The following is a 13,584-nucleotide window of genomic DNA, read 5'->3' as shown; positions in this document are numbered from 1 at the left end:
ATGTGTGTATATATATGCATATGTGTATATATGAATTTGAAGACAACTTAGAGATTGTCTAGCCAAACTCTCTATTTTATACATGATTAAATAATTAGTATACTTTTGACCACTACTTTTTTTTTCTCCCCGTAGGAATACATGGATTCAAATAAATATATTGAGCATTTGCTGACACAACTGGAGGAACAACATCGGAATCTCTGGAGGTGAGTTGAATTAATATCTTATTTGACTTCTGTGGTAATGTATGGCCTGCTTTTATCCTTACTTGAAATACAATACACCGTTTTTCCCCTAGAGAAAAACAGCCATAGATGAACCAATTATTGGAGCTGAGGCAGAAAATATTATTCACTTACAACATGACTACACTATTAAAATTGTTTTCTATGAATCCATATGCATGGATTAGTCATGAGTACAATTATGGAATGAAGTAGTCAGAAAGGACCACAGTGTTCATCTTGTCCAGGATGATTCAGGGGGAAAAAAGCCACTGGCTCTAGTCTGAGTTCTTTAGTTTTAATCTTATTCCTGATGTGTTTCTATCTGCATGGCTTTGTTCATGTTCAATTGTTTTCAGTTGTATCTGACTCTTCATGACCCCAAGTCAATAATCCTTCTTTGGCATCATTTTTCTTACTTGTATAATGAGAAGTTAGACTTTATATAGCCTCTGTGGTCCCTCCTAGCTCTACTTCTATGATTCCTCAGTTTGAGAAATGAGGAAACTGAGTTCTAGAGAGGTGAAGTGACCTATCAAAGGATGCAGAGTTAAGAGTTAAGTGTTCTGTTCACTATGTTTCCTACCAGATACATATTTATTTGCCTTATAGAAACTTCTGGCTCTGGACATTTCAAAAGTAGACGAAGTTTGTCTCCAGTGTTTTCCACCATCAACAACTTCTTGAGAATTTATTCTTTTTCCTATGTCTCTTCCATCACAGGTAACTTTATGTTGACCAGAACCATGACTTAATCTTTGTAGGGAGCTTTACCAATGCAGATCTGCTACTCACTGTAACTATCATTTTTGAGAGTTGCCTCGGATACTGAGGGCTGAAGTGTCTTTCCCAGGGTCACATGGCCCATATGTACAAGTTCTGTTACTTGGGCTTTCCTCTCTTCAATGTCAGCTTTCTCTTCACTACACAATTCTTCCTCCTATATAACTATTTTGAGATGTTTATTGCACTGATTTTTTGAATCTATGCATGTTAGAATAGTTTTTTTAAGAGAAAATGTTATCATCAATATGTGATGTTGAATTTTTTAAAAGAGGGTATTGATTACAGGTAAGGGCACAGAAGAAGAATATATTTGGTGACAAGAGGATAAAATAATCAGCGTCAGATTCCTAAGTCTGCAAGCATCTCACAAGACTCCAAAAACAGATGGAGCTTGTGGCATAGAGGCAGAGAAACTGGTTGTGAAATCATAGTCTCAATCTTGGGTCAATATGGCCATGCTGGGTTCAGGTAGCTGCTATGAAACTGATCATTCAGTTTTCTGACCTCCTATAGTACTTACCATTTTAACTACATAGCTTAAGCACCTAATTATATGGTGCCAGAGACTATAGGCATAGTTTCATATATTGGTGTTATCTTTCCAACAAGACCATAAACTGTCCAAGAGCAAAGACTGGGCCTTTTATTTGTATGTGTATATGTATATACATATATGTGTATATCCCCCACAAACACACACAGGACTAAATAGAGTGTAAATGTATCCAAATCAATTGATTGTCATGTGAGACAATACCATTCCTACTTTGTATACCAATCAGGAATTTAAATAAATCCCCCAAATAATCTAGTAAAATGAATAATATAATAATGTATAACTAGTAAGAGAATACTGCCTAAAGTATACTCTATCAGCTATTTTTTCTGTTACATTGCTATTTTTAACTTAAAGAATTGTGTTTTATCATGAGAGACAATATGTTGTCATTTCTCATACAGAAATTACGTGCATATATGTATACCCTAACATATATATGTGTGTTTCAATCTAGTCTTTTTTTTCCCACTAAACAAAAATAAGACAAATACATTAGAGTGCCATATTATATACATACATGTGTATATACCAATTTATGGATATGTGCACAGATGAATATATATATGTATGCTGTATACATTTTTATTTATTGAAAAAATCACTTGACAGTGAGCCAGTAGGCCTCTTTTCTAGTCTTGGTTCTGCCCCCTCATTAGCTGTATAACCTTAGACGTTTATGGTGCTTAGTTACCTAATACTTTTTAAACAACAAAAAAAAGAGAAGGGATTAGACAAGATGATCTTTGAGGTCCTTTCTAGTGCTAAAGTTCCATAACTCAAAGAGTTTTAACATATGCTATTATATTAATTGAAATCCCAGTTGCTTTTAGATAACCTTGTAGATTTTCCTCTTCGTTTCTAGTATATACGATCTGGCTCATACCATGCAGCTATAGGTTTTTTTGTGACTCAGTATATTATTTTAATTAAATCAACAAAATATCTTATAGTCATATGATCTACTTATCTTCCCCTTACATATTGGTTATTATGCATTTTAAAGAATTTATTACATCATCATTCTTTGGGCATGTTTATAACATTTATGGTGGACATGGAATATTTCACTGATCTATCAACAAATATTTATTAAATACCTACTCTGTGCTAGGCACTGTCCTAAGCACTAGAGATTCAAAAACGAGTAAAATAATTATTTATCTCAAATGTACTTTAAAAAAATTTGTTTCTTTCAACATAAAATGAGGGTCTTTGGCCACTGAAACCACACAAAACTATTTTTTTAAAGCTTACTAGATACGAGGGGGAAAGTGAGCATTTCTTTGACCTAATTTTGATATATAATAAATATTAAATTGGATTTTTAATAGAAAAAATTGAAATAGAGAAATTTTCGAGTCTTTGAGTTGCTTGAAATAACCCAAATGACCTTTTTTGTTCTCTGGCATATGATTAAATTAAAATCTCATTTCAGACATGGACTTAACCTCATTTAAAACAAAAGCTCAAATCTTTGTGTGTAATAACTTCCATTTTTACTTCAGAAATGGAATTATTACTGTAGGTGAAGTGAAGTTTTATGTATTATAGTAGAGGACAGCAGAAATAAGCCCTATTTGAATAACAATTGAGGGCAATAATGAGCAATAATGATATTTGGATACTTTAAATAATCAGCAGTGAGCAAATGGAAATTGGTAGTATTGAAAAGAAAATGAAAACCAATAATAGCAGATTTATATGCTATTCACTGAATCATGAAATTACATTTGATTATATTTTGCAAACAGAACTCAACTTGACTGATTTAAAGAGATATGCATTATGATTGTTTTATAGCATCATTATTAGAACTGTAACAAAATTAGTTTTTGGTGAATGATATATGAGCAACAGGGAGTAGTATGGAAAATCTTTTGTCAATTGGAATATATGTTTAGAATGCTTTATTCATGACTAAGGATGGAATCTTTGATCTGCAAAGAATCACGCAAATAGCTAGTCATGCACTTGAACACAATTTGATTTTTTGCGATTAGAACCATGTCCGAGGAAACCAGTAAAGACCAGTGGTCTAACTTTATCACGTTATTCAATTGTGAATATTACCAGTTTTACTACAGTGAGTGGGTCATGTAGGGTCTTATGCCACCTATTCTGAAGTAGTTAGTGACTTTTTAAAAAGTGGAATATATAAATGCTAACAAAATCTGATAATATAGCTTTTTCATTATTAATTGTAAATCAACATGGACTTATAACAACCAGTTTAAATGGCAAAAACCTAGAAGCATAGCACACATATATCATATCCTCATTGTTATACATAGAATCACAAGAGAAATGGGCTAGTAGGAGAAGTTTAGTTTCAGGGATTTAAAATTTCAGTCCTCATTTTGCAGTGCTTAATAGGGTTTACTTCATATGGCATAACCATCTGTTGTACAACAAAGAAATACACTGTTGTAATCACAGTCTTCAGATGACTAGTTATTCTTGAGTAATGTTGAGTTTTTGACCATAATAGGCCTATAACCAAAATTTTTTTTAGAAAGGAACTTGCAAAGATCAAATATGGTTACATGTCAATGAGTACTCATCTAAGACTGACTGATTTTACTGACAACAACAAATTCCCTTCAAAAGAAAAATGTCTTGGGAATTCATCTGTACCATTGAAAGAACAGAAGCCAAGTTCAGAAGGTTATCCATAGGCTGGCTGGAAACCCATTTGTTTTTATTGTGTCCTTTTTCTGATGCATACTAAGAAATAAACACACGGTCATGTACCAGTTGCCATAGAATCATTTGAGATTATTGTAATTGTCTGCATGTTTATGTGCTTAAGCATGAGAAGTTAGAAGAGAGAAAAGGGACTTTCCCCCTCCTCCCACCCTTGTTACTTTCTTATATCATCTGATACTTTACAATTTTGCTAAATATATCTATGAGTGACAAGACAAATTGAAAAGCAACAACAGCTGAGAGCTCCTTTGTCTTAACATTTGACAGATAGCTATATCCACATGCAACCTCAAATTGAGTGTTTAGAAGAACAAACACTTGAAAAATATAAACAACATACATTTGATGACTGGCAGTGAATTTTGTGTTTTCTATCATGTGTATTACGATATGAGTATGATATATGTTACATTTTTATAATTCCTCTATACTGCAAAATGTTTATATAACATAAAACTACCTATATGTGTAATTTTAGTTTCTCATAGGTTTAAATAATACATGACTTAAATAATATGAATTAACAGCTCTGTGATTTTGCTGCTTACAAAGCCTAACCCTCAATATCAAAGTAGTAATTTCATATTCTCATACTAAAGAATAAAGTATAATCACCTTGGACAAATGAAGTTACAACCAGAAAGGAATGAAATAATTGGGCGAAATCAAGGGGTGTGTATTGCTAATCCAAATAATACATGTAACCCAAACTCCTCTTTGAACCTGAATTCCTGAAATTGGTTTTCTACTTTTTTTTTCAAAATGTTTGAAAAGGTGAAATAACACTTTCCTTTGGTTACTTTATCTGGTTATAAATGAAGGGAAACTAATTCTCTATGGAGTCCCTCAGGGCTGGCCTGACTTAGAGGTGGCTCTAAAAGAGAAAATTGTGTATTATCATTGAAAAGCCTCTCAATTTTACCTCTCCTCAAATAATCTCCTCACTCACCTGCCACAGTTCTATTCTCTCCTCTTATCTGACTTGAAGTTCCCAATAACAGAACCATCTCTTTGGGACAGCCAAGGAGATAGGGATTATTGTCACTAGAAGGTTTCCATTCAGATATTCATATCTTCCAAAGGCAAGGCTCAAGGAAGAGAAGGAGAGAACACTGAGAGAAGAGAGAGAAAGGGGAAGAGAGGGAGTGAGGGAGAGAGAAAGGGAGAGAGAAAGCAGGAGAAGGAAGCAAAGAGAGGGAGAGGGAGGGGGAAGAGGAGGAGACAGAAAAACAGAGAGGGAGACAGAGAGAGAGAGAGAGAGAGAGAGAGAGAGAGAGAGAGAGAGAGAGAGAGAGAGAGAGAGATTTCCTTTTAACACTGTAGCACAGATATTTTGTTCACATAAGGACTGATTAACCTCAGAGAGGTTGAGAATTTGATCCAGGAAAGAACAGGAGAAAAATTTTAGAATGGAACAAGTAAGGAACGTTATTAAGAAAACAGACAAATTTTAAATGGAAGAGGATTAAATAGACCTTAGAAATAGTGACCTAAGTGGGTTCTACAGTGATGGTGGAGTTCCTATATAGCAGCAGGAGCATACAAGGCACTCAGTGTTGAAGATAATGGTGGTAAGGAGTGGGAGAGAATAGGGGATGAATTACCAAAAAGGAAAAGTAGGCAGGTGCAGAAAATGAACTTGACCTACTGCATAATTTTGCAAGCGGTAGCCTTTCCCATCCTTCCCCAAGCCACTTCTTAGGCCTAACTCCATACAAAGAATCCTAGAAGCATTAATTCCTTTCTGTGAGAATTCAGATAAAGCACTATCTCTTTAGTTTCCCTAAGGAGGTAACTGATGATTTTCTTCATCCCCAAAGGAAGTTAGATTGTAAAATGTAAAGCATTTATAGATTCTTGTGTAATTGTAAAACATTTATACATTCTTAGGTAGAAGGATTAACAGGCCCTTCTAATGTTCCTTTCAGCTCAAAATTTAGATCATATTTTTTTTTCAGAGGTCTTAAAATAGCAACTTTCATTAATGCCCTTAACCATGCATTTGTTTATGAATATATAGGAAGAAATAGAAAAAAAAACAATAGTCCCCCCAGAAGTGATTTATTTGTATTTCTTCTCATGCCATTGTCCAAATATCCTTTTCCTGAAGTGTGCATATTTTGCTGGAGTGTGTAATGTGATTCAAAATGTTTGTTATCGTGAACAGACTTTGAGTAGTTGTAATTTGAAAAATTATACACACAAGTGATGAACCCATTCATTTTCTGCATTGTTTTGATATATTTAGCAATCCTTGGGTGAAACTATTGGGCAAAGTCTCTGAGAACTCATCCAATTTGAAGATTTTCTGATTTGAAGAAAGAGACAAAATACTTTACAATTTTAGCAATTGTAAATGCTGTTTTCTGCCTAGGGAGAAGAACACCCTTGTTCTATATGCTGTCTAGCATAGATTAATTCTTTCAGAATCAAGTCTCTGGTAAGAAATATCATGAATTTACAAAATAGGCTTCCTTCAGTGAAGCCCAGTCATTTTTTTAAGTACATATTTTTAAACATCCTGATTTGTATATGTATGTTACCCACGCATCTCAAATGTTAGCATATCTTTATCCTCAAAGGGTCAATACCCCCTGATGAAGGAGGTACCAAACATTGAGCAAGCTGCCTTTGTTGTAATCAAACACTTCCCTTGGTAGTTATAGTTGGCAATAAGTAAAATTATTCTACACAAATTCTTAATTGTGGACACAGATTAAAATAACAACTGGGATTTGTTTTTTGAACCCATAGGAGAGTAAAAGAGCCAATTTTGGGGAATAAAAATGTAGCAAACAAATGGCGGAGGTTGGCCCTGGGGGGATACTTTATTCAATGCCAGCACAAAAAAGTACTGTTTTCCTCTCTGCTCATGTCTTGACAGTTGAACTAAGATCAGAGGAGATAGGGGGGCATCAGTTGTTAACCCTTACTCAGATTTTTCTAAATTATAGTTATAGCCTCAGGCAAGTTCAACTAAATGGGACTTCCTTGAAAACCCATCAATGCCACTCTTCAATCACCAATCAGGGGTTGTTACAAAGAGTTAGAGACATTCTCCAGCCCCCCAACCAGGATAAGTACCCTACTTCTAAGGCTATGCCTTCCTCTCAGGAAAAAAAAAAGAATAAATCAGTGCTCTTAAAATGGGGCAATACAATAGGCTTCAGTAGTCACGACTCAGTAATTCCTTGACAATGAGAAACCAAGTGTGAATTGTAGTTAGAAACCCAAACAATACTTACTGTACATTGACAACACACTTTTAAAGGAGGATATCATTAAAACCACTTCTAATAGATAATAAGCCACTGATTAAGTAATATTACTCCCTTGTGTGTGATTCCACTGGCCATTGAAACAAAAAAGGGGATATAATAGAATACATTTCCCTGAATGGAGTACATACAACAGAGCCACCCCTTCTTAACTCAGACACTGAACCCTACAGTTTGAGCAAAGATATATTACTATATCTATGAATATTTCAACATGGGGAATTAGTCAGTATCTGAACCCAGGTCTCCTGGAGAAAAGTTATCAAGAGATATTTTAAACACATACACATACCCAAATATACATATAGAATCCTTAGGAGAGTAAAAGAGTCAATTCAAAAGAGCCAAATAGAACTTAAAAATAAGTAGATATCACTAAGCACTTCTAGGCAAGGCAGTAGAATATTTCAATATCTCTTCTCTTCCATTTTTCTTCCCCATATCCATGGAATCAAAGATAACCAAGCCAACATTATGAGAAAAATCAATCATTCGCTTAATATTTGTCACACGTCTACTATTTATAAGACTGTACTGTACTAGGCACTGTAAATAATACAAAAAAAATGACAGAGTCCATATAATCAAGGAACTTACAATCTAGTTGGAAAGAGAGTAAATAAAAAATTAAGTAACAAGTATGAATTAAGTAATTTTGTGTGAGAAGAGGTAGCACAAAGTAGTACATAATGAAATACCAAGTGAGTGGTATAGATAATATGCAATAATGAAGGCAGAAGATGGGGAGCTTTGAACTGGAAAGACTTCTTGAAAGTGGTGGTGTTTTAAACGATGAGTGGGGTTTTGAGAGATGAAAAGGAAAATTACAGGTCAACAGAAAAGGATGGAGGCAAAAAAGAATGACCTGAGCAAGGACACAGAGATAGGAAAGTGCAAGGTTTGTGATGAGAAAGTAAGCAGATTAGAGGAGAGGGTTTGTGTACAGAATGCTGAAAAATAAAACAAAATAATAAAAAATTATCAGTTGAGCAAGCAATGAAAATATTATCAATCCCCATAGTTTACAACTATTCAAATGAATGTAATAGTGTTGTTTTGCCATATCGTCATTAACATTATCATCATGATTATGATGATGATGAGGATTATAATCCTCATCATCATAGTCAGTACCATCAGATCATAGGATCAGAGATTTATACCTGGGAGATTCTTTAAAGAACAAGTTGTCTAAACTCTACCCTCCTCTACTCTTTTGCACACACCATTTGTAAATGAGTTATCTGAGACCTCAAGAAGTTAGATGACTTGATCAAACTTATACAGCTAAGGCAGCAGAGCCAATATTCAAATCTATGTAATTTGAATTATCATCAACAGACTATTTTATTTAGTCCCTATTCTATATAAGCAGTATGTTTAGCTATCCTATGGTAAAGAAAAAAACAAGATCAATAAAAGTCACACTTTCTTCTTAGCCTTAAAAATTTAGTACACAGAAGATGATAGACTTCACCTGAGCCAACAACTGAGAATTCTTCACATCTAGCATCCATGGTCTTTTTTGGAGTTCCCATAATGTGGCAGATACAAAGCTATCTCAATTTGAAATAATAGAAAGAATTTCAGTGTCATTCCACCAATTCAACTGGTTTAGGATAAAATTTGTTATTGGAAACATTTAGTACATCATTCTTTTCACAAATATTGATTAATAAGCTCTGTGCAAAGTGCTGGCGACAGGAGATCTTAATGCAAATGAAGAAGGAGACAAAGATGTTACTCTCAAGGAACTGGTGCTCCTTACTCATGATTAGACCATGCCAATATAATAAAGTGATATCAAAATTAATTAATATATTTAATGATTTAACACTCAAATTACCTAGAAAATAGTTTATAGAATTAGCTAAATTAATAACAAAGTTCATTTGGACAAATACAAGATTTAGAATCTTAAAGGAAATTATGAGAATAACAAATGGGCATAGTTTTACTAGATCTTTATCTTATTAGAGTACAGTAGTCATTAAAATATTTGATGCTCAATAAAAACCCAAAAAATAGATAAATAGAAAAGACTACATAAAGAAGAAACAAAAGTAAATCACAGCAGCAACTCAGGATGTGATTAACCCAATAACACAAGTTATTGATGAAAGACTATTTTGGGGAAAACTAGACAGCATTTGGCAAAAATTTAGCTTAGACCAGCATCTTACACTTTATACCATGAGTATCAGAAAATGCATATTCAATTTAAATATAACAGGTGATATTCTTTAATAAGAATAGAGAGTGTTTTTTTTAATAACCTAGTGGGAGAATCCTTAGTCAACAAAAGAGAAAGTGAGAATGAAAAAAGAAGTCAAATATTTTGAATTTATAAAATCAATCCTTTTCATAGTTAAAAATCAACAAAAATATGGAAGCAAAAAGGTAGAGTGGAAAAATATTTGCATCAAAAGCCACCTATAAAAATCTGATGTGTATAATATATGTTCTAGCATATTGGCCACAGGAAACTTCTTGGCTGAGGCCACAGAGGCTGGCAATTTATGTCAACCACTTTATCTGACCTGAGTTTGTTGATCTGGGCATCCCTGACTTCTTGTTAGGAAAACTGGCCTCCCCAAGAGCTTCATTCCATTCTACCCTGGATCCCTGAGGAACAAATCTATCTTTGACTCTATTCAAAGGAACCTGCTACAAATGGGGAAGTAAAGGAAGTATTCAATAAATAACATACATCAGGTGTGGAAAAGAGAGTTATTTTCATACAGAAAAGGGAATGCTGGACAATCTTAAAATGATTAGAAGAAAATTCAGTAAGTTATCACTACTAGTGATATTAGTCAGTCATTTGGGAGCCCAATATTCAAACATTTTTGTGGTGTAAATAGTCTCATTTCAAAGCTTCTAATCAATTCTACACTTCACTTCCACTAATCACAGTCTGATTAAACACCCAGTGGGATTGTTTTATGGAGCTATTCTTCTATGACACTGATGCCTTTCTTGTCACAAGCCTTATCCTACTTCTTAGGCTGCCACTGCAAATGCTCCAATAGATGCAGCCATGGTACTGGCACTCACAGGCTTTCCCGCACTTTTTAACATGACAAGATGGATGCCAGAGGAAAAAGATGGAGATAGAAACAGAAACACACACACACACACACACACACACACACACACACACACACACACACACACACACACATACACACACACATACACACTCACACAAAGAGGCAAAGATAGAGATAAAGACAGTGACAGAGACACAGGGAAGGAGACCAAAACTGAGACAGACAGACAAAGAGACAGAGAGGCAGGGCACAGGGTCGGGGTTGGGGGGGCTGTGGAGTCACAGAAAGATAAGTTGATAAGATTTTATAAGGAAGTGTAAGTTTTTCAGAGGGATCAGGATCTTCCATTATACCAGAGTAGGGAAGAACCCTTCCTTTCTCTTCTTTTAATTAGAATAACATCTTGTCTTTTTATTGGCAGCTTATTGAACATTATAAACTATAAATATAGGCTTCAAATCACTGATAGGAATAGAAATATATAGAGATTTGCTGGATGGAAGCTCTCTTTTCTACCAAGGTGTCAGATCCCCAAAAAGACAGTGGATGTCCATACATGTCAAAGTATTTTATACAATCCTCAAGGGGCAGGCAGAGAATATATGTACATGATTGGGAAGGGAGTTAGGAGGAGTCCATAACCATTACTTAACTGTTTTAAAGGGGTATTAGAGGGTGACATGTATAACAGTAAGAGAAATTTCCCCAACAGGTAAGTCATCCAAGGATATAAATAGTATCTAAAAAGAAGCATTGCAAATTAAAAATACCCATATGAAATCAGACTCCAAATCACTATAATAAGATAAATTCAAATAAAGACAACTCTGAGGCTTTATCTTATATTCTTTATATTAAAAAGGATGTCATAAATTGGAAATAGTTTTGGAGGGATTGTGGGAATATGAGCACAATAATGTACAGTGAGTAGGGCTGTGAAGTGGTTTAATAGTTTTGTATATCACCTTGGAATTACACAAGAAAAGTGACAAATCTGACCTTAGTCTTTGATCCACGGATCCTATCACTAGCAAACTTTTTGTGCTCATAAAAAAACATTGGTTTGGAAATGGCTGGAAAATTAAACTGTCTTATATGAATATACTTTAATGTTATTAAACATTAAAAATGATGACTATGAGACAAATTCAGAATAGAAGAGAAAGATTTGTAAGAAGTGATGCAGAATCAAGAAAACAATGTACACAATGACTACAATGTAATTTAAAAGACCAGAAAAGGAGAGTTAAACTATGAGTAACTGACCAATAGTCACCAGAGAAAATAGAAATTAAAACATATCTTTTGATTCATAGCAGAGAGATGAAGGACTATTAGGACAGAATATCTTATAAATTGCCAGATATGACATTACTACATTAGATTTTTTTTCTTAATTTTCTTTGTCACAAGGGAAGAAGGTTCAGTCTGGCCAGCATGGTAGCAAAGAGACTATGTCACTGTGGTTTAGTACTGTAGAAAAACTGCTGGACTTGAAGGTTGAAGACCTGGATATGAGTCTTGCTCTTAATAATTGTGGGATTTGGGGTGCTACAGTTTATCTTACCAATACATAGTTTCTTTGTATTTAGAACAAAGATCATATTACTGCTATTATCTACTTTGCAGGGTTGTTGAAAGGAAAACATTTTATAGACTATAATGCAATATAATAATAATATTTATATAAATTTTGAAAAGGTCATATACTGTATCCTACTTTCTCCTCTTAGCAACCCTGTGAGGTAGATTCTATAGTATTATAATTTATTTCCATTTTATAGATGAGAAAACTGGGGCTAAAATATATCACGTGACTAACTCAAGGTAACAGGATGAGTGTTTTTGGAAGGAATCCAAATTTTCCTGATTCCTAGTCTAGCATTTAGTCCATTATACCACCTAGCTCCTCTATAAAATGTGAACAATTATTACTATTATTATTATTGTTGTTCATGTTATTTGAAGAGCCTTGAATGTCAGATTTCAGATTTGATGCTGATAGCTATTCTAATTTCATGATGGAAATAGTCCAGGGTGAAGCAGTGGACAGGTTGTCTAGTTATCTTGATTTGAGTCAACAAACATAGATTAAGCACTTAAATGCTGAAGATAGGGAACAGAAAATAGCAGGGCCCCTGATCATATGGGGTTTGTAGTCTATAAATCAATGATGTAAATAATCAGAGCCAGTTACTCAAACACTGCCATATGCCCAAGACTATTGGCAAAACTCTGTGACCATCTGAAGAACACTAAAGCCTTACAGGCCTGTATTTCTCTGTCTCTATTATGTACCTTCATCTAACAAGTATTTTTAAATCACAGTAGAAAACCTTGCCATTACTCTGCAAATTTACAAAGTTCACCCAGAAGTAGTTATAGAGCAGTGACTGACGTAAGCAGCAATATAGAGAAAAGAACACGTATTTTGAAATCAGAGCACCTGGGTTCAAATTCTACACTTGATACTACCTATGTGACTAAAGAGAAGCTGCTGAACTTCAATAGCTTTCAGTTTTTCACCTGTAAAATGAGGAAGAGATTACCTCTGAAGTCCCTTCCACCTTTAGATCTATGATGTTATGACTTTAGATCTATGATGTTATATAGCTAAACAAACAAGTCCATCAACCAACTAAAAGTGTATTCCTCTTTGTTCTCGAACATCTCTATTCCTTAAAAACATGTCTCCAAAAATTTAGCTCTAATAGGATTTGGGAAAACTTATAGACATTAGCCACCACTAAAACTGAAACCATGTGGCTAAAATGTATATGCAGGGTTATTTTTAGATCACTTCATGTCTTAATATGGCCTGAAGCCTAAAATGATTTATTTCTCTGAAATTAAAATAAAGAGCCCCAAGCAAAAGGCATTTCTTAGATTTATTTGGGATAATAAAGATCACAAATATTCCCTACTAAGTTGAAGAAGAAAAACTCCAGCAGGCAACAGTATAAATGACCTTCCTG

At 34.2% G+C, this 13,584-nt stretch overlaps 1 protein-coding gene and 1 long non-coding RNA gene across 7 annotated transcripts in view; one reads left to right on the top strand and one right to left on the bottom strand.

Moving 5' to 3' along the window:
* The window catches only part of NCKAP5 (NCK associated protein 5), a 1,104,295-nt gene that overhangs the window by 431,007 nt on the left and 659,704 nt on the right, over positions 1-13,584 (top strand). For all 3 annotated transcript variants that reach the window (XM_021009468.2, XM_021009467.2, XM_078146827.1), the window contains exon 3: positions 136-209. In XM_021009468.2, coding sequence (XP_020865127.1) covers positions 136-209 — 74 coding nt within the window. The remainder of the gene's footprint in view (positions 1-135; positions 210-13,584) is intronic.
* Positions 1-13,584, bottom strand: part of LOC110223772 (uncharacterized) — a 143,196-nt gene that overhangs the window by 103,288 nt on the left and 26,324 nt on the right. The gene's annotated exons all lie outside the window — the stretch shown is intronic.

This window comes from Phascolarctos cinereus, unplaced genomic scaffold (genome assembly GCF_003287225.1).
Source record: "Phascolarctos cinereus isolate Bilbo 61053 unplaced genomic scaffold, phaCin_HiC Scaffold_726;HRSCAF=1367, whole genome shotgun sequence".
Taxonomy (NCBI): domain Eukaryota; kingdom Metazoa; phylum Chordata; class Mammalia; order Diprotodontia; family Phascolarctidae; genus Phascolarctos; species Phascolarctos cinereus.
This window is presented reverse-complemented; position numbering and strand designations above follow the sequence as displayed.